Source organism: Canis aureus, chromosome 7 (genome assembly GCF_053574225.1).
Source record: "Canis aureus isolate CA01 chromosome 7, VMU_Caureus_v.1.0, whole genome shotgun sequence".
Classification (NCBI taxonomy): Eukaryota; Metazoa; Chordata; class Mammalia; order Carnivora; family Canidae; genus Canis; species Canis aureus.
In genome coordinates, this window is record NC_135617.1 from 37,149,553 (window position 1) to 37,176,300 (window position 26,748).

Sequence of the window (26,748 nt, forward strand, 5' to 3'; positions counted from 1 at the left end):
TCACTTTGTTGTTCAGGCGCTTTTCTTTTTAAAGTGCTTATTTTTCTATGTATTCCTTTATCTCCACACTCACCAACTGTGTAAATTTCTTCTCTGTACTTTCAAGCACTGCAGGGACTGTATCATTTCATCTTGACAGTATCGCCCCTTCAGTCTTAACTGCTCAAATCCAAGCTAGTTACTTTCAGGCCCACCCTGCTGTGTATTACTAAAGCCCTTCCTGGTGTTGGATCCTGGGCTCTTTGGATCCCATGACTTCCTTTCTTTTGTATGTGTGCATGTTTGGTTTTGTCCTTGTTTATTTTATTTGTTCAATAGATTTTACAGTAGTAGCAAGAGCATTTAGGCAGAAATTATTAAGTTGATATATAATCATCTCCAAGAGGATCCTCATGGTTTTTACCATACTGATCTTTCCAACTTTGTTTCTGGTTAGCTTCCAGGAATCTGAGGATGAGATAGGTGAATTGCAGGAAGGAAGAAGAAAATCAGAGGCGGGAGTTGTGGGCACAATTAGTTCGGGCTAAACAAAGAAATAGAGATTGCAAGTTGATAACAAGACTGATGACACATGAACTAGAAGAATTTAAGGCAATTGTGGCAGTAGATGCTAATGTCTAATGTGCCAGGTTTATTATTATTATTCTTTTTTTTTCAAATCATAGATTCAAGAGGGTTTTTTTTTTTTTTAATTTTTATTTATTTATGATAGGCACACAGAGAGAGAGAGAGGCAGAGACAGAGGCAGAGGGAGAAGCAGGCTCCATGCACCAGGAGCCCGACCTGGGATTTGATCCCGGGCCTCCAGGATCCCGCCCTGGGCCAAAGGCAGGCGCTAAACCGCTGCGCCACCCAGGGATCCCGTGTGCCAGGTTTATTAAAATGAGAAATATTTTTTTTTTTCGCTGGAACTTAAGAGCTGTAGGCAACAACAACAACAACAAAAATAAGCTTCAAGTGAATTTTTGAAATAACATGTTTTCTTTCCTGGAACCAAGGGGAAAGGTGGTTTAGAGTTTTGAAGTTCACTTAGAAACTTCATAGCTATCTGTTTACTAGCTATGATGTTCCTATAATTTTCAAAGGCTGTCTAATTGTTTTGACAGATAGTCTCATTCTACAGGACTTTAAAATTATGTTTATGACATATACAGTTATTTCATTATTGTTTATTGCCTCTTCAGTTTTGGAGTCTCATTTAGATAAAAAAATTAGCTTTAAAAAGGAATCTTCAGTACTAAAAAGGTTAACCCTTTTCATTGCTCTTTACTACCTGCCTTAGCCATTTTTTTGTCTGTGTCTGGGGAGTGTATGGGTTGGGGAAGGTAGTAGGAGACTTCAGATAAGGGGTAAGGAATTTGGACTCTCAGTGATAGTTTACACTGGCCTTACTTACCCTGGGCTTCATTCAGCCTGAGAATCCAGAGGTTGTCTCACCAAGTTCGTGGTATTTGAGGCAATAGTTTCATTATTTTGCTTCTCTTCAGAAAGAGACTTCCTTTCATTCCAATGGAGCCAATCTATTTTATTTTTTTAAAATGTTATTTATATTTTTAAAAGATTTTATTTATTTATTCATGAGAGACACAGAGGGAGGGAGAGACACAGAGGGAGAAGGAGGCTCTCTCGGCAAGGAGTCCAATCAATGCAGGCCTCTATCCCAGACCCCAGGATCACGCCCTTGACAGATGCTCAACCACTGAGCCACCCAGGCGTCCCTTAAATTTTATTTAAATTTAATTAATTAACATATTACACATATGTGTATTATTGGTTTCAGAAGTAGAGGTCAGCGATTCATCAGTTTTATATTACACCCAGTGCTTGTTAAATCACATGCCTTCCTTAATGCCCATCACCCAGTTACCCCATCCCCCCCCACCCTCCCTTCCAGTGACCCTCAGTTTGTTTCCTATGATTAAGAGTCTCTTATGGGGATCCCTGGGTGGCGCAGCGGTTTGGCGCCTGCCTTTGGCCCAGGGCGCGGTCCTGGATATCCAGGATCGAATCCCACGTCAGGCTCCCGGTGCATGGAGCCTGCTTCTCCCTCTGCCTGTGCCTCTGCCTCTCTCTCTCTCTCACTGTGTGCCTATCATAAATAAATAAAAGTTAAAAAAAAAAAAAAAAAAAGAGTCTCTTATGGTTTGTCTCCTCTGATTTTGTCTTGTTTTATTTTTCCCTCTCTTCCCTTATGATCCTCTGTTTTGTTTCTTAAATTCCACATATAAATGAGATCATATAATAATTGTCTTTTTCTGCCAAACCTATTGTTTTCTGAGGAAGAATGAATATTTTGAGGCCTTGCATGTTGAAAAATATTTTTATTCTATCCACACAGTAAATTGGACTTTTGGCCTTAGAATTCTTGATTGAAATAATTTTTCCCTCAAAACTTCATGCTTTGGGGCACCTGGGTGGTTCAGTCAATTAAGCATCTACCTTTGGCTCAGGTCATGATATCGAAGTCCTGGGATTGAGCCCCATGTTGGGCTCCCTTCTTTTTTTTTTTTGTTTTTTTTGTTTTTTTTTTTGTTTTTTTTTTGGGCTCCCTTCTTAGTGAGGAGCCTGCTTCTTCCTCTCCTGCTGCTCCTGCTTGCTTGTTCTCTCTCTGTCAACTAAATAAAATCTTTTTTTTATAAGATTTTATTTATTTATGAGAGAGAGAGAGAGAGAGAGAGAGAGGCAGAGACACAGGCAGAGACACAGGCAGAGGGAGAAGCAGGCTCCATGCAGGGAGCCTGACGTGGGACTCCATCTTGGGTGTCCAGGACCACACCCTGGGCTGAAGGCGGCGCTAAACCGATGAACCACCCAGGCTGCCCAAATAAATAAAATCTTAAAAAAATAAAGTTGTCAGCCAAAATTAACCCTGAGAGATTAAAATATCCAATTATTTCCCTACTTAATAGGACATAAACATTCTCTAAAAAAGAAAAGCAAATGAATTAAACAATAAGGAAATAAAGCTGGAGTGACAATGTTTAAGTCATATCTAGTAGACTTTAATGTGAATGGCATTAAGCAGGAAAAGATCTTTATGTGAGAACATGTTAATCATGTTGTACCATAGTGTTCTCTTTAAGTGTCTTAGCTATCCAGCTTTCATTACCAATAGAATGCAATGGTGTATGGCTGCTAGAAAGGGGTCCCAAGATGGCAACTGAAATTCAGATAGATTTTGAAATTTTTAAATTCTGATTTCATTGTTTATTTAAAGATGTATTTATTTATTTGGGAGAGAGAATACAAGCAGAGAGGAGGGGAGAATATGAGCAGGGAGAGGGAGAAGCTAACCCCCCCCATGAGCAGGGGACCCAAACAACGCAGGGCTTGATCCCAGGACACTGGGATCATGACCTGAGCTAAAAAGATACTTAACCGACCGAATGAACCAGGCATCCCCTACTGATTTCATTTTTTAAATTAAACCTTTTTATTTTTGGATAATTGTAAATTCACATATAGTTGTAGAATTTTTTTTTTTTTTTTTTTAAGTAGGTGCCACACTCATGGAATCCAACATGGGGCTTGAACTGACAACCCTGAAATCAAGACCTGAGCGGAGATCAAGAGTAGGTCCCTCAATGGACTGAGCCACCCAGGTGCTCCCACATGCAGTTGTAATAAAAAAATACAGAGAGCTCCCATGTACTCTTACTCGGTTTCCTCCTATGGTAACATCTTGCAAACCTATAGTACAATATCGCAACCAGGATATCAACATTGATGCAGTCAAGACACAGAATGTTTCTATCATGAGAATCCCCCATCTTGCCCTTTGCTAGCCATACCCACTTCCTTTCAGTCCCCATCCCCTCTTTGATTCTAGCAACCACTTCTCTGTTCTTCTGTTTAATAATTATGTCATTTCAAGAATGTTATATAAATGGAATTATATAATATATAAACTTTTAAGATTGGCATTTTTCTCCCACTTACTATTATTCTGTGGAGATTCATCCAGGTTGTTTCTATTAACTGTTTTCTTTTATTGTTGAGTAATATTCCATGGTAAGCTATATCACCGTTTGATTCACTTGTTAAAGGACATGTGTGTTGTTTCCAGCTTTTTGCTATTACAGGTAAAGTTGCTCTGAACCCTCTTGTGCAAGTTTTTGTGTAGACATATGGTTTCATTTCTCTTGGGCAAATATGTAGGAGAGTAATTGCTAGGTCATGTGTAACTCTATGTTTAGTTGTTTGAGGAACTGTGAGACTGTCTCTAGAGTTGCTGTACCATTTTACCTTCCCATCAGCAATGTATGAGTGATTTGGTTTCTCTGAAACCTCACTTTAGGGTTGTCCCTATTTTTAATTTTAGTTATTCTGATAGTTGTGTAGTGATATCGCATTTAGGTTTTAATTTACACTTCCCTAACAGCAAATGATGATGAGCATCTTTTCATTATTAGGCATCTGTATATCCCATTTAGTGAAATATCTTTGTCTTTTATTTATTGTCTAATTGTATTATTATTTTTTTAAATTGTATTATTTTTTACTATTGAGTTTGAGAGTTCTTTATGTATTCTTGGTATTAGTTCTTTGTTATATATGTGGTTTGCAAATATTTTCTCCCAATCATAGTTTGCCTTTTCGTCTTCTCAACAGATTCTAAACAAACGTTTTTATTTTAGATGAGATCCAATTGATCAATATTTTTTTTAATTAATTTATTTATTTATGACAGACACAGAGAGAGAAGAGAGAGAGAGAGAGAGGCAGAGACACGGGAGGAGGGAGAAGCAGGCTCCATGCAGGGAGCCCGACGCGGGATTCGATCCCGGGTCTCCAGGATCACACCCTGGGCCAAAGGCAGGCGCTAAACCGCTGTGCCACCCAGGGATCCCTTTTTCTTTTTTTTTTTAAATCCAACTTTTTTTAAAGTTTTTTTTTTTTTTTTTAAGATTTCATTTATTTATTCATGAGACACACATACACACACACAGAGAGAGAGAGAGAGAGAGAGAGAGAGAGAGAGAGGCAGAGACACAGGCAGAGGGAGGAAACAGGCTCCATGCAAGGAGCCTGATGTGGGACTCGATCCTGAGTCTCCAGGATCACACCCCAGGCTGCAGGCGGCGCTAAACCGCTGTGCCACCAGGGCTGCCCTGATCAATATTTTCTTTTATGGAACAAACTCTTGGTGATAAATGTAAAGACTCTTAGGTTAGCCCTAGTTCCAAAAGATTTACTCCTGTATTTTTCCCTAAAGGCTTTCTGCCTGTAAATTTTATATTTAATCTGCCAATACTACATAGTCCTTGATTACTATAGTTATATAATAATGGTTAAACTTAGGCAGACTGATCATTTTCCCCCCTAAAATTGTTTTAGCTATTGTGGTTTCTTTGCCTTTTTATATAAATTTATATAAATATAATAATTTATATAAATTTAAAAATAGTCCAGTATCTACAAAAAAATCTTGCTGGCATTTTGATAGGGATTGCATTAAGCCTGTATATCAATTTGGAGAGAACTGATAGAGATCAGGATGGAAGCAAAGGGGCTTACTCATCTGGGGAGGTATGGAAGCATCTGAGATGGAGAGAAAGTGGTTGGAGGTTAGACTTGAGGCTTCACAACCCCTTTGGAAACACACTACTTCCTGGAGGCTGAGAACGTAGGTGGATCCAGAAGGCACAACACTCTTTGGAAGTTGCTAATTGACTTCCACAGGCCTAGTGATACCCCACAGGTGTGTATTGTTTACTCATACCATTTCTTCTTCTAACTTTTAAGTCAGGCTACATTATAGAAATGGGAGATTTCACATAAAAATCAGAATTGGGCAGATCTGGGGCTCAGAACCCTGTATGGCAATTGACCAATTGTAATTAATAGTCTCTTTTTTATTTGGGGACTGGGAGAAGGGATCTGGGGGAGTCAGGGATAAGGCAGGCTGTTTAAAGGATTCTCTTATATTGAAAAGGTATTGATTCCAAGATGTTAAAATGGCATGTATTGTTATACAGAGCTTGAAAGCACTCATTAGAAAACTTGCTAATTACATTTCACTTTTCTATTTACTGGTTTTTATCTTCTGGATGTGATTTTATTTTTATTTATTATTATTATTATTATTATTTTTATTTATGATAGTCACACAGAGAGAGAGAGAGAGAGAGAGAGGCAGAGACATAGGCAGAGGGAGAAGCAGGCTCCATGCACCAGGAGCCCGACGTGGATGTGATTTTAAATAGATAGTTGAGGGATCCCTGGGTGGCGCAGCGGTTTGGCGCCTGCCTTTGGCCCAGGGCGCGATCCTGGAGACTCGGGATCGAATCCCACATCGGGCTCCTGGTGCATGGAGCCTGCTTCTCCCTCTGCCTGTGCCTCTGCCTCTCTCTCTCTCTGTGACTATCATAAATAAATAAATTAAAAAAAAAATAAAAAAATAAATATAGTTGAGGTATCCACAACCTTGCTACCCAGAATTGATCTGTTAACTAGCAGTATCAGCATTTCTTGGGAAACTGTTTAAATGAGGACTCTTAGGCCTGCCTCAGACTTAGTGAATCTGCATTTTAACAAGATTCCCAGGTAACTGTTTTATACATTTAAGCTTGAGATGCTCTCCTCTCTAATATTTCAGGGTGTATTACCTAAAAATCCAGGAAACAACAGATTCTAGTTGGCTGGAGTATACATTTTTTTAAATTTATTTTATAATTTTTTTTATCATTTTATTTTTTTCATCATGATAAGTGTACTCTTTAACCCCCATCCCCTACTTCTCTCACTGCACCCCAACTCCCCTCTGGTAACCATCAGTTTGTTCTCTACAGTTAATAGTCTCTCTCTTAAAAAAAAAAAAAAAAAAGTCTCTTTTTTTTTTCCCTTTTGCTTGCTTGTTTCGTTTCTTAAATTTCACATATGAGATCCTATGGTATTTGTCTTTCTCTGACTGACTTACTTTGGTCAGCATTATACTCTCCAGCTATATCCATGTTGTTGCAAGTGGCAACATTTCATTCTTTCTTATGGCTGAATAACATTCCATTTTGTGTGTGTGTATATATATCACATCTTTATCCATTCATTTATTGGTGGTTATTTGGGCTGCTTCCATAGTTTTGCTGTTGCAAATAATGCTTCAATAAACATAGGTGTACATATATCTCTTTAAATTAGTGTTTTTGTATTCTTTGGGTAAACACCCTGTAGTGCAATTACTAGATCATAGGGTAGTTCTGTTTTTTGTTTGTTTGTTTGTTTTATTTTTTTACTTTTTGAGGAACCTCCATACTGTTTGCCACAATGGCTGCACCAATTTGGATTCCTGCCAGCAGAGCAAGAGGGTTTCTTTTTCTCCAAATCCTTGCCAACACTTGTTGTTTCTTATGTTTTTGATTTTAACCATTCTGACAAGTGGGAAGTAATATCTCATTGTAGTTTTGATTTGCATTTCCCTGATGAGTGATGTTGAGCTTCTATTCATGTGTCTGTTGGCCACCTGTATGTCTTCTGGGAGAAATGTCTGTTCATGTCTTCTGCCCATTCCAAATTGGATTATTTATTTTTTTGGGTGGTGAGTTGTATCAGTTCTTCATATATCTTGGATACTAAAATTTTCTTGAATATGTCATTTGCAAGTATCTTCTCCCATCAGGAAGGATGCCTTTCAGTTTTATCGATGGTTTCCTTTGCAGAAATTTTTATTTTGATGGAGTTCTAATAGTTTATTTTTGCCTTTATTTCCCTTGCCTCAGGAGACATACTAGAAAAACGTTGCTATAGGGACACCTGGGTTGAGCGTCTGCCTTCTGCTCAAGGCGTGATCCCAGAGTACCAGGATCGAGTCCCACATTGGGCTTCCTGCATGGAGCCTGCTTCTCCCTCTAACTGTGTCTCTGCCTCTCTCTCTCTTTGTGTCTCTCATGAATAAATAAAATCTTTAAAAAAAAAAAAAAAAGAAAGAAAACTTGCTATCGCTGATGTCAGAGAGATTTTTGCCTGTGCTCATCTCAAGGATTTTTATGGTTTCAGGTTTCACATTTAGGTCATGAATACATTTTGAGTTTATTTTTGTGTATAGGGTAAGAAGGTGGTCGTTTCATTCTTTTGCATATTACTGTCCAGTTTTCCCAACACTTTGTTGAAGAGACCATATTTTTCCCATTGGATATTGTTCCTGCTTTGTTGAAGATTTTTTTTAAAGATGTATTTATTTATTTATGATAGACATAGAGAGAGAGAGAGAGAGGCAGAGACACAGGAGGAGGGAGAAGCAGGCTCCATGCCAGGAGCCCGATGTGGGACTCGATCCCGGGACTCCAGGATCGCGCCCTGGGCCAAAGGCAGGCGCTAAACTGGTGAGCCACCCAGGGATCCCCTGCTTTGTTGAAGATTAACTGACCATACAGTTGTGGGTTTATTTTTGAGTTTTCTATTCTATTCCATTGATCTATGTTTCTATTTTTATGCCAATATCATACCATTTTGATTACTACTGCTTTGTAATATAACTTGAAATCTGGAATTGTGATACCTCCTGTTTTTTCTTTTTCAAGATTGCTCTGGCTGTTCGAGGCCTTTTGTGTAGTTTTATACAAATGTTAATATTTTTTTGTTTTAGTTCTGTGAATAACGCTATTGGTATTTTGATAGGGATTGTATTGAGGCATTTTATTTTTAAATATACTATTTTACAATAAAATAACTACTGAAGTCCAGCACAAAAATTCTTCCCAATTCCAGCACCCAATCAAGTGATTTTTTTTCTTTCTTTCTTTTTTCTTTTCTTTTTTTTTTTTATTATCTTCAATTAAGTATAAAGAGCTTCACATTACTTGGAGACCATTTTACCCACTGCACTGTTTGGCTGCCAGTCTCTTGTCTCTCTCTTCAGCAGTGGTGAGGTAGATACACTTTCTAAAGGGAAGAGAAATTCATGGTTTATTGCCTTTGCCAATAACAAAAGTGTTGGGGAGCTAGGTAGCAAAGATATTGCCACTGGCATCTTTCACATGAACTACATGAAAAAACAAAACAAAACAAAAAAGGATGTCTCTATTGTTGATCACACCAATTCTTCCCAGGTTAGCACCTCTGGTCACCATATAAAGATTACCAGTATTAAACTTGATGAAATCAGTAATCTTCCCAGTCTATAAGTCAATCTAAATGGTGTCATTCACCTTGATAATGGGATCAGGATAGCTGATACTGTGAGCATCATGGCTCATCAGATGAGGGATTCCTTTTGTTCTTACAAAGATCTTTCTCACTTTACACAATTTATACTTGGTCTCCTTAGGTGTAATCCAATGAACAGAAAAGCAACCCTTGCTGGAAGTTCTCCCCAATCTTATCAATGCTGATGACATCCATAAAACCAGCAGGATAGGTTACTATCAGTTTGGACCTTGCCATCATTCTTAATAAAATGTTGTATACAGATCTCCTTTAGTACATCTTCTGCTAGGGCATACTTAAGTTTGTTCCTTAGGAAAATGATGAGAGGAAGACATTTTCTCAGATTATGGGGACTGGTAGATGAATGAGGAGCAAACACACTGGTCAATTTATCCAGCATCCAGTGGTTTGGAGCTGCTACATGCTTCAGAAGCTTCTTAGGACCATAAGCCATGGTTGTGCTAGGCATGAAAAGAGTGTGGTTTTGCTTTTCAGATGTTCAAAGGACATTTTTGAAAAGCAATAGATCAATAAATAGCCAGAGTATTAAGAATTCTCCTGTCCTTTCACCGATAATTATTTCTGTGGGTCTCCATTTTATATAAATGAGATCTCTTAAATATGGTTAATGAGCCAAATGGTCTTCTGGTTTATTCAAGGCAGTATATAAATGGAAGCCAACAAAATCTAATAGTAAATTTGGATTGAATATTGTATATCAATTCAATATCATAATAGAAGCAACTTAAAATCTTTTGTAAATAAAATGTAAATAGGCAGAGTATCATCTAGTCTATTGAAGAGTTCTCAGTATACTTACTCTGTGTCCTAGCTTGGTTGTCCTTCCCCCCAAATTTGAAGGTGTGGATGCTTGGAGTCCCCTCCCCCATGGGTTAAAGTGAGAAGTCAGATATAGAGTATCTGCAAAAGTCAAGGAAGGATACTAAAAGCAGAAGTCCTCCTTCAGCAAAGTGTCAGTCAGTGATTGTCATTGCTCTGGGATCCGAAAGAAGACTTGAGGTTAGGCTGTCTGAATAATCTAGGCCTCCAGGGATCCCTGGGTGGCGCAGCGGTTTGGCGCCTGCCTTTGGCCCAGGGCGCGATCCTGGAGACCCGAGATCGAATCCCACGTCGGGCTCCCGGTGCATGGAGCCTGCTTCTCCCTCTGCCTGTGTCTCTGCGCCTCTCTCTCTCTCTGTGACTATCATAAATAAATAAAAATTAAAAAAAAATTAAAAAAAAAGAATAATCTAGCCCTCCAGGAAAGGGCAGCATTTGCTCTGAGATATAGAGTCTTTTTTTTTTTTTTAAAGATTTTATTTATTTATTTGAGAGGGAGAGGGGCAGAGAGAGAGAGGGAGAGAGATCATGAGCAGGGAGAGGGGTAGAGAGAGAAGTAGACTCTCCACTGAGCAGGGAGCCAGATGAACGACTCCATTCCAGGACCCTGAGATCATGACCTGAGCTCAAGGCAAATGCTTAACACTGAGCTACCCAGGCACCCTGAGTCTTGGTGGGTCACCAATCCCAGGTTTCCCCAGAGCCCCACGAAAAGAGCTTATCTTTTTTTTTTTTTAATTTTTATTTTATTTTATTTATGATAGGCACACAGTGAGAGAGAGAGAGAGAGGCGGAGACACAGGCAGAGGGAGAAGCAGGCTCCATGCACTGGGAGCCCGACGTGGGACTCGATCCCGGGTCTCCAGGATTGCGCCCTGGGCCAAAGGCAGGCGCTAAACCGCTGCGCCACCCAGGGATCCCGAAAAGAGCTTATCTTTCCTCGGACCACTGCCTGGGTAAAGCTGAGGCCGGGGCAAAAGTTGAAATGAAAGTGGATGGGGAAATGGAGGTGGATCCTCCTCCCAGGGTCCCCTTGCTGAAAATACTCTGCAAATGCCAGTTGCATCTGCAGCCCGCACACCCGTGGGTCTACAGGTGACACACCTCCAGGGGTTGCTGCTGGTACTCATCTTCCATGTAAGAAGTGGTCCAGGACCTTTCCCTGGGGGTGAACCTTACATCTGTGCCTCTCATTGCAGTCCTTCCTGAAGTATCAAACTGAGCTTAGGGCCAGGCTCTGTGGGCTCCATTCTGCCGCCCTTTGGGACCCTGACCAGCAACCCTCCTCTTGTCAGCCGCCCTGTGGGGGATGCATGCGGGGCTGAGAACCTCTGCCCTCTCCCTCAGCATGCTCTCCTTGGGCTCTTTTGTACTTGAAAGTGGCAGACACGCTGGGGACAGAGACAACGCTGCCTGTGGCACAACAAGCTAGTCAAGGGGCTGCTGCAGATTGTGGCCGGCAGGCATCTCCACAGCCACTTCCCATGTAAGGGCTTGCAATGTGAAGCTTCTCTCTGCTCCCCAACCCTGCTGCCCTGTGTTGGCACTAGGTCTGGCCGGACATTGTCTTCAGAAGCTGAGGAGCTGGAGACAGGAAGCAAATCCAAAGGCAGCTGCCTGAAAGGGGTCGTTGGGCCCCAGCTGGGGTGAGGGAAGCTGTCCTTATAGCGACAAAAAAAATGCCGGCCTGGGCCTGGAGCCAGCCAGGAGTGACGTGGGTGTACACCCAGAGACAAGCCAGGACTTCTTGACTGAAGCCAAGAAGCCAGGGAGAATTGCCTGGAGGCTGAGTTCTTCTGTGGATGTGTTTATAGCCCCCAAGCCAAAGTTCCTGAGGTTGGGCCATGCTTCCCCTGTGCAACCCTTGGAAAGGCTCCAGGAGATGGGCAAAAATCTTAGCCAAGGGGGCAGAGAGAGGGAGGAGAGGATGGACTGGTCAAGCTTATCTGGGCTGCGGTGACAACTCTGGGCTTGGGAAACCATTTCCTCCAAACTTGTGTAAAATCCCATGCTGAGGATCCCACAGAGATGCTGGCCTTCAACAGCCTTTTCCTGAGAAAGGCAGGGGTGGAATGAGTGTTAATGGGACTACATTTTCTGCTGCAGCAACCCTAGGATTCTTAAGCCAAGATGAGGGTCATCTTGGACAAAGTGGAGGGGCTTCCCAACAGTTCCTGGATGGTGACCACATAAAGGCCACTGTGTGTTTTTAGGTTGGAAGGGTGACCCTGTGAGGACTGGTTGCCAACATCTACTCTGGTGTCTCCTCCAGCCCATAGTGGCATGCCTAGCAGTGGGTGGCGAGAAGCCTTTGGATCCAGGTCCAGGTGTAGCTGACTAGAATGTGCTGCCAGTTTCCAGAAAGCTCAGAGAACAAGCCCTGGGTACCTCTGACACATCTGAATTTTGGCACTTGGCACTTACCAGCTTTGCCTCTGAGGTCCATGGTATGATACAGGACATTCATGAGCCCTCTGCAAATCTCTTTTCAGTATGCCATCCAACAGTCTAAATACTCAAAAGTGGGAGAGAGAGAGGTGATGGCGGGTGTGATTGTGGTGATGGCCTCAGAGCCTCTGGATGGGGTTCCCACCTGATTAAAAGGAAAAGCTGCAAAGAGGTAATATTTGGAATTGAGTGAATTTTCTGTGTCTTCATTTCATGCATACTCAGAAAAGTTATCTGGGCCAGGCTGGAACGCTAAAGGGAGACATGTAAACAATTGCATCCTGGGAGATAACAAAATTACAGTAGATATCCCTCAAGCAAGAAGGAGTTGGTAGTGGCACAATTTTGAGGAGGGGCTAAGGAGAGGGATCTAACTCCCCTTAGTAAATCACACTACTACTAGCCAATCAGACCCCCAAACCAGCAGTTTGTGAATCTACAATCAAAATGTGTAAATGAAAAAGCAGTGAGGCCTCCATAGTCACTTATCCCAGGGGCCAGGCCTGGGATTACTGGGGACTCATTGACAGGAGTGGGGAAACCAGTTCTTATAAGCTGATGTTGTGACACCTGTGCTGATTTAATTATGCATGAGTTTTTTTTTTTTTTTTTAGAAGGGACATTAGTCATTACCATTTAATATTTTTTGATGGTCATACTTTCTGAACCAAAAATTTAAATCGTGGTTATTTATCTTCTAAGTCTGTAAAGTTTTACAAGTTTGAAATAAGTTTGTATAGTTATGAAGGCTTGTTTTTAATACCCCCCAAGTTGGATATAATTCCTGTGCCCCTCTGCTTTAAATACTATATTAAAAAAAAAAACTATATTGATGGGGTGCCTGGCTGGTTTAGTGGGTGTAGCATGCAACTCTTGACTTGGGGCCGTGAGTTCAAGTCCCATGTTGGGGGTGGAGACTGCTTAAAAATAGAATATTTAAAATATATACGTACTATATTGAATTTCCATTCAAAGAAATGGTGTGTAGGAGGAGGGGGGAGAGTGATTTAAAAAGCATAAGGAAATTCTCACTGAGGAGATAGGTTATACTTTTTTTCCCTCCAGTAAAGTTACTTTTTATTAGCTATCTGACACACAATTACTTCTTCTCCCTTCCTCTAAAATTCAAAACCACCGGGGTGGGAGTGGGGGTGGGGGGAGTGCTGGCTGGCTCAGTTGGTACAGCACAGGACTCTCCATCTCACAGCCATGAGTTCAGGCTCCACTTGGGACTTCAACTCAGGACCCTGAGATTATGACCTGAGCTGAAACCAAGAACTGGATGCTCAACTGACTGAACCACCTCGGCGCCCCAAGAACCCAGTTTTTTGCCTGAATGTGAAGAAGTTTGCCTCAAGAGATAGTCATAATAGCTGATGGGATTGTATATTACCACAACATGGTCTTGGGAAAAGTCAGCTTCATTTCCACATCTATGAAGCCATAAAACATTGAAATCACACTCTCATTGTATGAATCTAGTGCATCACTTCAAGCAGTATGTTTTTTAAATGAATAAATTATTTGGAGGCTGAAGTCTGGTCTATACAGGAGTGCCGGGGTGACTCTTTTTCTGGCGTAGGTCATGTCTCAGAGTCTTGGAACTGAGACCCACTTTAGGCCCCATGCTCCACAGGAAGTCTGCTTGAGGATTCTCCTTCTCCCTCTGCCCTTACCCATGCTCCCTGGCATTCTCTCAAATAAAAAAAAATTAAAAAAAAAAAAAGAAAAAAAAATCTACCATCTACAGTTTGGACCCAAGTGGCCAGGTGGGGCACACATGAGTTTTAAAATCAGGATAGATTTAAAGATTCCAGACTTAGCGGCTTCAAAGGAAGGGCAGTTTAGCGACCCTATCACGTTCCTTGCAGATAAGGAATTTCCAAATTTCCTTTTCACCTTTGTTAAATGGCAGTTATTACTCCTGCGTCCTCGGGGGTTGTAGGCGCTGGGCGAAGCGAAGCCTCGGGGTTTGGCCCCCCTCAGGCCCCCGGGAAGTGGAACCCTCCTCTGGAACGTGGAGGCAGGCCCTCGATTTGGCAGCTCCCTGGAGATGTCTCACCCTGCGGCCTTGCACTTTCGCCTTCCCGGGGTTCTGGCCCAGTCACTCGTTCCCAGGGCTAGAGCTGACGCTGCCCTCGTCCCAAGCACTCCCAAGGCCAAGAGCTTCCGGTGTGGAGAAACCTTTGTGAGGTGGGAGAGCGCGGCCGGCACCGGCGGGAGGTCACGTGCGAGGGCCGCGCAGGCGGGCCAGGCGGGCGTTCAGCGAGCGACTCGGCGCGGGGGCGGGGCTTGCCGTGGGCGGCCCCGCCCAGCGCCCGACTCCCAGCGCCGTGGCCGGGCGACTCGGTCGGGCCTAGCCTCGTTGGCAGCGTGACTGGTTTTGAGGCACGCCGGATGGGGACGCTGCCAGGACGGAAAGATATTCCACCATGGGTGAAAGTTCCGGCAGACTTGAAAGACCCCGAGGTGTTGCAGGTCCAGACGCAGCTCTTGGAAGCTATGTTTGGTGAGTGAGCCCAATCCTGACCTGGGTGCCCTGACGCGGGCGTCTGGGTCTCCGCGGGCCTGAGCGCCCATGTTCTCTATCCCAAACAGGCCCAGCTGGATCTCGAATCCCGTACATCGAGCAAGTGAGCAAAGTCATGCTCGAGCTAAAGGTTCTGGAATCCTCGGGCCTCACCGAGGTCTTGGTTTATGGCTCTTACTTGTACAAGCTCAGGGCCAAGTGGATGCTCCAGTCCATGGCCGAGTGGCACCGCCAGCGACGGGAACGAGGTAAAAGGCCTGGCGACGTGCTTTTGGCATGGGGACTCGTGGGGGTCGTTTTATTTCTTCTCCTGCAGTCCTTCTCACCCCTGCTCTTCTCCCCACAAAAACCCCCACCCCAGGCATCACCCCAGGCTCTTTATAGCTGGGCTGCTGCTGAGACGACTTTAATGCGGTCTGTTGTTCCTAGAGACCGTGGGGTAAGACTAGGATGAGAGGTGGCCTGGCCTCCTAAGGAAAGGTTATCTGAGACCTGTTCCCAGTTCTCCCCCTCCCTCCCAACACTCCCCTCTAGCTTCTTAGGGTAGGTTGGAATGAGCTCACTGGCCCCACCTTCTGATGTTCCCAAGAATTCCAGGTGCAGAATGCCAAGCTGAGAAGTCCCAGAAACCGACCTTGAAAGAGGCTGAGAACTGTCCAGGCTCTTATCTTCTCCCCTTATGCACACTTTGTTGCTTTCTGGTGCAGGGATGCTCAAACTTGAGGATGCCATGAAAGCCCTACAGCTAGGTCCTTGGATGAAGTGAAGCCAGTTTGCCACCAACGTACCTGGAATCAGGATTGGAAGAGTAGATTGTTGTCTCCAGAGCTGGGATGTATATGGTCTGGTTGAAATTCTGCTCCAGCCTGACAGGGAAAAACCAGCTGATTTTGGGTCTCTGCCTTTGTCTGAGTCCTAATGTGGCTTCTCCCCTACCCCCCAAATTTGCTAATTAAAGGATAACATTTTAAATAAATAGTGCCTTGATGTTGTTGAAGTATTGGAGATAACATCACAGTCAAGTTGGCCCTTGAGCTTCACCCTTAATTAAAACCTTCAAAGCTAGAAAAAAAGTCCAAGAGCACCCATGGTTAGGGTTAAAAGGTATAGGAGTTGGGTTCTGAGATGGCAGCTTTGATCAAAACCCAGTCAATTTTAGGGGAAATGTAATAATGTCTGAGCTGACCTGGGTTCTTTTTAAAGATAATTATAAGGTAATGTGCAAAATGAAAAGCAAATATTCTCCAAAACAAAGATAGAAATGTTAGTATTTTCTCAGTGGAGTAGTTTTATATACTTGTAATCCTAATACAAGACCACTAGCTGATATGCAATATAATGAGACGGAACTATGGACTAAGTGGAGAATACTGGTTGTTGCTATATTGGAATAAACAGTATTTTCCTAAGTAACAGTAATATTTACATATAAATTTTGGATACTACATTCAAATGGATCAGAATCCAAAAAATGATAGAAAAGTCTCCTATCCATCCATTTATAAGATTATAAAAGTAGTCTGTATAATTATCCATTTATGCACTCATTTCTACTCCAAAAATAAAAAGCTTTATTTTCTTGTGTGCTCTGGAAGAGTGTTATTTTTTTTAATACAATCACAATCATAATGTAGATTATATAGTTGGGCATGATTCCATTTAATTGGTTCCCTACCAAAGGATTTTTAGGTTGTTCCCAATCTTTGGTTTTTACATAGCTGTGATGAATACCTTGAAGGTCATTGTTTTGCAAGTGTGCACGTATTCTATAGGCTAAGTTAGAGGGTAAATTGCTGGTCCAGAGAGGAAATTGTATATATGATTTTGCTAGATAGTACCAAATTGCCTTCCATGGGAGTTGAAATAATTTTACACCCAGCAGCAATAAATGAGATTGCCTGCTTCTCCACAAGCTTAGTCACAGGTGATTGGCAATCCTTTTTCTTTCTGACCTATTAGGTGCAGTCTTCCTGAGATTAGTACTTCTCGCTTGGGCCAGGAGTTGTGACTCCCTCAAATTACCCTCAGCTAGTGCCCCCTTCGGTCAGTTGGCAATGAATGTGTGTGAAAACGTAAACTGCAGATCTGGGACTTGAAACTCTGCAGTGCTGATGAAACACAGAACTGTCCTTGTCCTTAGAACAGTCTAGATGGGCAGCCTGGGTGGCTCAACGGTTTGGCGCCGACATCAGCCCAGGGCGTGATCCTGGAGTCCTGGAATCGAGTTCCACATCGGGCTTCCTGCACGGAGCCTGCTTCTCCCTCAGCGTGTGTCTTTGCCTCTCTCTCTGTGTCTCTCATGAATAAATAAATAAAATCTTAAAAAAACAACGGTCTAGAAGTTCTGTTTTAAGGGGCAGTACTTGCCAGTGTAGAAAAATTAATCTGTGTAAAAGTAGCAAAATTTGGAAATTTAAGCATATGCCATAAATCCCATGCATGCTCTGCACTGAAGATTTTTCAGCCCTTCAAGACCACACAAAACTGCGAATTCATAGGGAAAGTTTTGGAATAAACTGTAGATTAAAAAAAAAAGGTCTTGGGGTGGCTGCCCTTTTTCCTCTTTGTTTTAAGCTTTTGGCTAGTTTTCCACCCAGGGTAGAGGATTAAGAGAAGCCAAACAGCTTTCATTGTAATGGAGATGAGGGTTCTGCCCTACGGAAAGGCTTCATTAGCTCTGAGGAGATTTAGAGGAGAGTCAGTCTAGGGCGTTGTCCAGGAAAGCATGGATTGCTTGCTTACAAAACAACTGATAAACGAGCAAATCCAATCTAGTTAAATCCTTTGGCCCAAACGTAGTTAACAATAGCCAACGCTGATGGAGAACCTCAGGCCTGCCGGGAACTTCACCGGGCTCTTGGCATTTAGTGACTCAATTCTTTCAATATTAACATTTTACGGGTTAGGAAAATCAAGGCTCATCCATCACACCGCCTCCTCATGATCCATATATTTACATTTGAATGTTACCCAAACTTTGAGGGTCACAAGAAACTGCGTGGAGTGGGGAAGGGGGAGATTCTGAGTGGGGTAGATGCTCCTGGCTGGGCCCAGCTTGGAGTGCGCACGCAGATCTCTGGAGCTCCCACCTTGGGCTCCCCCCGGGGGTGGGTGGGGGGTGGCCAGGACTCCCACCACGGAGGGAGGGCGTTGTGGGGAGTGAGATTCCTGGGCCACCGAGTTGTTTGGAGGAGCTTGACGGTGCTTGAGACTGGACTGAGGCAAAGTCTCCCTGAGGAAGTCAATTCTGGGTGAAAGCCAGGTTATCTGTGAGCAGAGTCTGGCCGGGTGGAAGAGGCTGGAAGAGATGCACGCACAGCCTGGTAGAGAGACCCGGGGAAGCGGCTCTAGGGCCGGCTGTGGCCGGGAGGGTAGCTGAACAGATGTGGTCAGGGCCGGGAAAGAAGGAAGACAGGTTCCCCTGGGCCTCAGACACCAAGCTAAGAGCAGGAGAGTCACCCAGGGGTTTTAAGCTGGTGGTGAGTTGTCTACGATGCTCTCTAGTCCCTCAGAACCCCTGAGAAATTTAGTTCCTGTCTCCCCTCCAGCTAGAATCTGTTTACATCGTGATTTCTCTCTAACCCCTCTGCCTTGCCTCCCCACTGCTCCCATCAGTTTGTTAAAAACTGAAACTTTATTGAGGGTCTGCTTTGCCCCCTCCCAAGAACCTTGCTCTAGAGAGGAAAAAAATGAAGATATGGCCAGGGAGCATTTTCAGGATTTCAGGGAATCTTTCCAGAAAACAAATGTCTGGTATGTTTTTTACATGAACACAGACTCTGAAACATTAAATTGTCATAGTTAACTAATCAGGAATAAGAGGTTTTGTCTGTTTGGCACAGAGAATTTGGAAATTAGAGTTTGTCCAGGGAGAAGCGGCCCTACCAGGTCCATAGCCATGTTGTAATCTCTACAGCAGTTTTGGAAGCACCAGGTTATCCCAACTTGACTCCAGCCATCAGAAGCTGGACCTCATTTCATGGGATTGTCTTCCTAACTTTGACAGAAAGCACGGTTGTTGTCTTGCATGGTGGATATCTAGGATTTAGCTTTATTAAACTGGCAGACTGAATAGTGTTTAGTTGTATTGCTGAAAAAGAGAAATAAGAATATCTAAGTTTCAGAGGACTTCTAGTCGGAACTACCACAGCCATGGGACTTAAATGAGGGACAAGTATGACAAACGAGTGAATCAGGGCTTGAGTCTGAAGAAAGGAGCTAAAAGGGAAAACAGATGGATGATTCCTCTCTTTTTGAGGCTTTAGGAAAGTTTGAGGGAAAGGGGCCCAGGGTCATCTGTGGTGAAGGATAGAGGATAATCAAGTGCGTGTGCCCAGAGCCACCCACTGTGTAGAGGATGGTGGCTTTATGGGTGGGATGTGCCCATTGGAGCAGGAGATGTGCCCATGGAGTACATGTGGGTGGTGAGAGGATAAGAATTGCCCAGGATGGCTCCTTCTCACTCATGTAAACTGACTTTTCAAAATGATTACTTTGGATTAACTTTTTGGCTTTTTCACACCGGGTGATGTGTTTTGTAACTCTGTAGAAAACTTGTCTAGATTGATTTAATACATCATCTTACTCCATTCAACTGGATTATAGTACAATATAATTATTATGTAATGATTATGTAATGAAAAAGCACTTTCATATCTTTATTTACATGAATATAGAACATCACTATTGCTTACTTTACCAATGAGAAAATTCAGGTTGAAGGAGGTCCACTGGTCAGCAGTAGCAGCATCACCTGAGAACTTGTTAAAGCTACACATTTTCAGATCCACCTCAGGCCTACTCAATTTAAAATTCTGGTCTGGGGGACTAGCAACCTGTGGTTTAACAAGCCGCGAAGCTTGAGAGCCATTGGGTTAAAAGAAATTAATTTGGTTAATCTGACTCTTCCACCATTTCTAAATCAGTTGAGAGGGAATGAGTGTTCTCAATTCTTATTTATGTTAGGTTCCTGGACCCAATTGCAACAGGTTTATGTGTGTGTTTTGTGGGGGAGGGGTTCCCCCAACCTTCCAAGCAATTCTCAGGACACCAATTTCCAGACTTCTGTCTTTCAGCGTTCAGTACTCTTCTTACTCCATTCATTGTTCCCTCCCCCACCACATACACATGCCTTTTTTAAAAAGATTTATTTATTTATTTATTCATTCATTCATTCATGATATACACAGAGACATTGGCCGAGGGAGAAGCAGTTCCCTGCAGGAGCCCGATGTGGAACTCGATATGGGATCTCAGAATCAGCCCTGAGCCAAAGGCAGATGCTCCACCCCTGAGCCACCCAGATATCCCTACACGTCATTCTTTTTTTTTTTTTTTTTTAAGATTTTATTTATTCATGAGAGACACACACAGAGAGGCAGAGACACAGGCAGAGGGAGAAGCAGGCACCACGCAGGGAGCTGGATGCGGGACTCCATCCAGGGTCTCAAGGATCATGCCCTGGGCCAAGGAAGACACTAAACCACCGAACCACCCAGGGATTCCCCTCCCCCCCTTTTAAAGATTTTTACACATGTCATTGTGCAATTGGTACCTGTATTAAGCAACCTTAAGGAATTTAAAAACTGCCATTCTGGGCAGCCCTGGTGGCTTAGCGGTTTAGCACCGCCTTCTGCCTGGGGTGTGATTCTGGAGACCGGGGATCGAGTCCCACGTCAGGCTCCCTGCATGGAACCTGCTTCTCCCTCTGCCTGTGTCTCTGCCTCTCTCTCTGTGTCTCTCATGAATAAATAAATAAAATCTTTGAAAAAAAAAACCCTGCCATTCTAATATCAACTACCTCTATAAAAACTTAAGTAATCATAAAGTCAAATGGAATACTTATTTAATGCAGATTTTCATACTTACTCTCAGAGCTTTTAATTTCATAGTTCTAGGTGAAGAATTTTTATATTTCCTCTTTGACATTTCAGTTATTAAGTATTGTGGTGTGGACTTCTTTGGGTTCATCTTGTTTGAAGCTCTCTATGTTTCCTGAACCTGCATGTCTGTTTCCTTCCCCAGGTTATGGAAGTTTTTGACTGTTCTTTTTTTTTTTTAATTTTTTTTTAAATTTTTATTTATTTATGATAGTCACAGAGAGAGAGAGAGAGAGAGAGAGGCAGAGACATAGGCAGAGGGAGAAGCAGGCTCCATGCACCGGGAGCCCGATGTGGGATTCGATCCCGGGTCTCCAGGATCGTGCCCTGGGCCAAAGTTATTTCTTTAAATAAGTTTTCTGCTCCTTTCTCTCCCTTTTCTTACAATGTTTTTTTTTTTTTTTTTTTTTTTATGACAGTCACAGAGAGAGAGAGAAGTCAGAGACACAGGCAGAGGGAGAAGCAGGCTCCATGCACCGGGAGCCCGATGTGGGATTCGATCCCGGGCCTCCAGGATCGCGCCCTGGGCCAAAGGCAGGCGCCAAACCGCTGCGCCACCCAGGGATCCCCTTTCTCTCCCTTTTCTTCTGGGACTCCTAAAATGCAAATGACTGTTCACTTGATGTTGTCCAAGTCCTCCCTTAACCTATCTTTATTTTAATTTTTTTTTTTTTTTTAAAATTAAGCTCCATGCCCAGCATGGAGCCCAACACCAGGCTTGAACTCAGGACCCTGAGATCAAGAGTCATTGGAGGTTTATCCAACTGAGCTGCCCAGGTGCCCCTCCTCATTAAAAAAAAATTCTTTCATTTTGCTGTTTAGCTTGGGTACTTTCCATTACTCTATCTTCTAGATTACTAAACCTCTAATTTACTATTGATTCCCTCTTGTGTATTTTTTATTTTAGTAAATGTATTCAATGCTGATTGGTCCTTTTTTATATTTTCAACCTCTTTGTTGAACTTCTTATTGAGTTCATTCACTCCTCTCTCCATTACTTTTAACTCTTTATCAGGTAGATTTTCTTTCTTTCTTTCTTTCTTTCTTTCTTTCTTTCTTTCTTTCTTTTCTGAGGTTTTGTCTTGCTTTTGTTTGGACCATATTCCTCTGTCTCATTTTGTTTGACTTTTGTGTTTGTTTCTATGCATTAGGCAGAACAGCTACTTCTCCTAAACTTAAAGGAATGATCTTGTGCATAGTCATCCCCTGTGTAGACTGTGCATGTGTGGTGACTTTGGCTGGCCAGCATGGGCTAGGAGTCCTGGGGCACTCTATTCTGAGGCTGCCCTGGTGGGATGAGTGGAGCTGATGAGTGCAGGCTGAGGTGTCCCTTGGCTCTCTGCACACAGTGTACCCTAGTAGGACAGCTGAAGCTGAAGTGGGTGCAAGCTGGGGTGTCTTAGGGTGCTCCACCTGGGGGCACCCTGGTAGGGGAGCTGGAGCTGAGGCAGGTGTGGGTTGGGGTGCCCTGGGGATTTTGCTCCTGGGGTGCCCTGGCAAGTTATCCGGAGCCAAAGTAGTATGGGCCCTCAGTGTTCCAGGGTGCTTTGCACCTGTGTCATCTAGTCAGAATGGCTGGAGCTGCGGTGAGCACTAACTAGGTGTGTTCTGGCATGCTCCATGCTCCAGCTGCCTTGGTGGGATGGCTGGGACTGGTGTGGGTTAAGAGCCTGGGGCTTGCTGAGGTGGCAGGCCGGCTATGGTGCCAGTACCCTGATTTTGTCTGTGCTATTAAGGTGAGGGGGGAACGTAAACTGTTGAGATCACCAGCCCCTCTACCTGGAGACAGTACCAGCAGCTCCCCGGACATTTGGCAAGGTTCTAGGGCTAGTTTCTTTATGTTATAGTTGCCCTTTTTAAACTGCAGCCTTTTTTTTTCTTTTTTTTTCTCTGTGCCCCAGGGCAGAGAAATATGCTCACAGTCCCTCAGTTCTATGCCTCTCTGGCTCCCTCTCTGGTGTAGTTCTCAGCACTGGAGGGGAGGGGTGTGTGTGTGTGTGTGTGTGTGTGTGTGTGTGTTCCATTTGTTACCATCTCTTGCCGTTCTCTATGGGTCTATTGTGGGTCTGTCTATTGTGCAGAAGCTGTTTAATCAGACCTTAGTTCGTTCTTTCTTTCTTTCTTTCTTTCTTTCTTTCTTTCTTTCTTTCTTCTTTCTTTCTTTCTTTCTTTCTTTCTTTCTTTCTTTCTTTCTTTCTTTCTTTCTTTCTTTCTTTCTTTCTTTCTTTCTTTCTTTCCTTTTTAGGATTTTATTTATTTATTTACAAGAGACCCAGAGACACAGAGAGAGAGGCAGAGACACAGGCAGAGGGAGAAGCAGGCTCCATGCCAGGAGCCTGATGTGGGACTTGATCTTGTTACGATGCTGTCTTTTTAATTCTTGCTTACTTTTAGAATCCAATACCATGTCCTAAGATCATCTGGGCATATCTTTAGTTAGTTCTTTTTGACTTCTACTTTGTGTGCATTTACCACATTTTCTCATCTTTTACCCTAATGATAGACATTTAAATTACTCCTAATTCCTACTTCCACAAACAATGCTATTACAAACATCTTTGTACATGCCCCCTTGTGAATATGTGGGGAAACCTCTCAGGCAATTAACTGGTGGTGTGCTTTCTGTGCTGTAGGTTGTGTTCATACTTCTCATGCTTAACTTCACTAAAAGCTGGTAGGGTGTACACCAGAGTGGTTGCACTGGTCTTCATTTCCACCAAAAGTGCATATACGTTCCACTTTCTTCACAGTGTCACAAAAATTTTATATACTCAGTTTTTTGCTAATCTGACATGAATAAAATAGAATGTTACTGTTTTCTGAAATAAATTCCTTTTTTCTTTCACCACTAGAAAAAACATTCTTATCATTGTTTTGTTTTCTTTTTCTCTTGTCCTTATCTCCTGAATCTAGTCAGTCTTAAAGTTTAGTCAGGTTTTGCCTCTTCCTCAGATTTTGCCTGAATTGCTTCTTTTTTCATACTCCTTTTACTTTCCAAGGTCAGGCCCTTAGTACTCACTTTGAGCTTGCAATCGCTATTGTGATCTACCTCTTCTGTGGCCTCCACACTTGACTCCATTTGATCCATCCACATTGCCACCAAATCTGACCCACTTCCAACATCTTAAACCTTTCAGGATCAGTGGCATCCAGTTCCACGTTATAAAACCTAACCTTCTCAGCATTATATAGAAATTATTTGAATACTTATTTATCTTCTCTTGGCTCAAAAGCACAGACAGAAACCCTGTCTAATCATTTTTGGGTTGATACATAATACAGTTTCTCTCAAAAGCACTTAATTTACCTCTTGAACTGAACTTTTTCTTTTGTTCTTGCCTATCTTGCTTCCAGCACATTCACTGTGCTAGTTTGAGGCATTTTGCTCATGTCTTCAAGACAACTAAGGATGGTTCTGCTTCAAGGAACCCACAGGAAACAAGTCCCTTTGCTTCTCTTTCTATGAAAGTGTAGCCCTTTTTTTTTCCTGAAGATAGTTTCTTGCCCAGAGGAGCTCAAGTAACCAGCAAGCTTCTTGCCTCAAGACTACTTAGGCACAAGCCAGGTGCCACTCCATCACTGAATTCTGGCAACTACAGGTCAAGCTCTCTGCGTTGCACTTTTGAGGTTCTCTCATTTATCTGTATCAAATCTCTGCCAGTGATCAAGCTTCCTTTTATAACTTTAAGATAGGCAATGGGCTGAGGGTTGCCACACCTACTATTCTTTAAAAAGTAGTCTTTAATTTTTAGAGCAGTTTTAGGTCCATTGTGAAATTGAGCAGAAAGTACAGAGAATTTCCATAAACCTGTGCGTGTGTACACACACACACACACACACACACACACAGTCTCCCTAACTATTAACATCCCTTGCCCGAGAGGTACATTTGTTACAACTGATGAACCTACACTGACACATTTTTATCACTGAGAAACTCCATTTGTTTTGACATAAATATAATGACATGTATCCGCCATTAATGTATCACATAGAATAGTTTTACTTCCCTAAAAATCTCTATGTTCTGCAAATTCATCCCTTCCCTCCCCTTAACTCTTGGCAACCACTTATCTTTCTACTGCCTCATAGTTTTGCGTTTTCCTGAATGTCATGTAATAGGAATCATCCACTATGTAGCCTTTTCAGATTGTCTTTTTTTCACACAGTAATATGCTTTTAAGTTTCTTCCATAAACTTGGGTTTGATAGCTCATTTCTTTTTAGCACCGAGTAATATTCCATTATCTGGATATACCACAGATTATCCATTCACCTACTGAAGGACATCTTGGTTGCTTTCAAGTTTTGGCAATTATGAATAAAGCTGCTGTAAATATCTGTGTGTAGGCTTTTATGTGGACATAAGTTTTCAGCTTCCTTGGATAGATAAAAAGAAGCATGATTCTTGGGTCATATGGTAAGAGTATGTTCACTTTTCAAAGAAACTGTCAAGTTGTCTTTCAAAGTGGCTGTATCACTTTTTGTTCCCATCAGCAGTGAATGAAAGTTCCTGTTGCTCTACATTTTTGCTAATGTTTGATTTTAGTGTTTTTGATTTTGGCCTTAATAGGTGTGTAGTGGTGTCTAATTTTAATTTTCAACTCCTTTAATGACAATGATCTGAACCATCTTTTCACATGTTTATTTGCCATCTGTATATCTTTTTTGGTGAGGTGTCTGTTCCGATGTTTTGCACCCCCCCTTTTTAAAAAAAGATTTTATTTATTTATTCATGAGAGAGGCAGAGACATAGGCAGAGGGTGAAGCAGGATCCCCATGGGGAGCCTGATGTGGGGCTCAGTCCCAGGGCCCTGGGATCATGACCTGAGCCAAAGGCAGGCACTCAACCACTGAGCCACCCAGGCACCTCTGTTTTGCCCATTTTTAAAGCAGGGTAATTTTCTTGTTGAGTTCTAAGAGTTTTTATATATTTTGGATACAGCTCTTTATCAGATATGTCTTCTGCAAATATTTTCTTCTAGCATCTTTTGCAGAGCAGAGGTTTTAGTATATGTGCTGCCGAAGCGAGCACCAGAGCAGAGGTTTTAAATTTTAATGAAATCCAGCTTATCAATTATTTCTTTAATGGATTTTATCATTGATGTTGCATTTAAAAAGTCACCACCGATATACACAGTGGAATACTACTCAGCAATAAGAATGAAATCTTGCCATTTGTGACAACATGGATGGACCTTGGTATTATGCCAAGTGGAATAACTCAGAGAAAGACAAATACTGTATGATTTCACTTGTATGTGGAATCTAAAAAACAAAACAAAACAGAAACCAAACTCATAGATACAGAGAACAAATTGGTGGTCAACAAAGGTGAACTGTGGGGGTGAGCAAAATGGGTGAAGGTATCAAAAGGTACAAATTTCTAGTTATAAATAAGCTTTGGGGGTCTAATATATTGTATGGTGATTATAATTAATAGTACTATATTTTTGAAAGTTAAGAAAGCTAAGAAAGTAGATCTTAAAGGTTCTCATTACAAAAAAAGGAAAAAAAATTTGTTGTGCTACGTGTGGTAACAGATGTTAACTAGACTTACTGCGGTGATCATTTTGCAATAAATAAATATGAATGTTGAATCATGTTATATACCTGAAATGAATATAATGTTATATGTCAATTATACCTGAATAAAAATAGTAAATAAAAAGTTATCATGGACCCAATGTCATCTAAATTTTCTCCTATGTTATCTACTAGGAGTTTTATAGTTTTACATTTTATTTAGCTGTATGATGTTTTTTTTTGTATGTAGTTATCCAGTTTTTCCATAACTATTTGTTGAAAAATCTATCTTTTCTTCATTGTGTTCCTTTTACTTCTTTGTCAAAAATAAGTTTTTTTTTTTTTTTTTTTTCCTGAGGTATTTTTTTTTTTTTAATTTTCATTT

At 42.1% G+C, this 26,748-nt stretch overlaps 1 protein-coding gene and 1 pseudogene across 5 annotated transcripts in view; one reads left to right on the top strand and one right to left on the bottom strand.

The window, feature by feature from the left end:
• Positions 1-7,870: 7,870 nt before the first annotated feature.
• LOC144317269 (small ribosomal subunit protein eS4-like) lies at positions 7,871-14,672 on the bottom strand (annotated as a pseudogene). Its single transcript, XR_013383219.1, has 3 exons — positions 14,329-14,672; positions 12,406-12,489; positions 7,871-10,062 (listed from the first exon to the last, which is right to left on the bottom strand). The product of XR_013383219.1 is annotated as a small ribosomal subunit protein eS4-like (transcript).
• LOC144317270 (developmental pluripotency-associated 5 protein-like) overlaps positions 14,666-26,748 on the top strand; it is a 45,939-nt gene continuing 33,856 nt past the window's right edge. Inside the window, exons 1-3 of one of the 4 annotated variants that reach the window (XM_077903394.1) lie at positions 14,666-14,938; positions 15,028-15,207; positions 16,919-17,242. In XM_077903394.1, the coding sequence (XP_077759520.1) occupies positions 14,827-14,938; positions 15,028-15,207; positions 16,919-17,055 (429 nt within the window). In that variant the 5' untranslated portion in view covers positions 14,666-14,826 and the 3' untranslated portion in view covers positions 17,056-17,242. Of the gene's footprint in view, positions 14,939-15,027; positions 15,208-15,548; positions 15,936-16,918; positions 17,243-26,748 lie in introns of those variants that run through there. The other 3 variants (XM_077903396.1, XM_077903395.1, XR_013383220.1) reach the window with 3 other exon arrangements.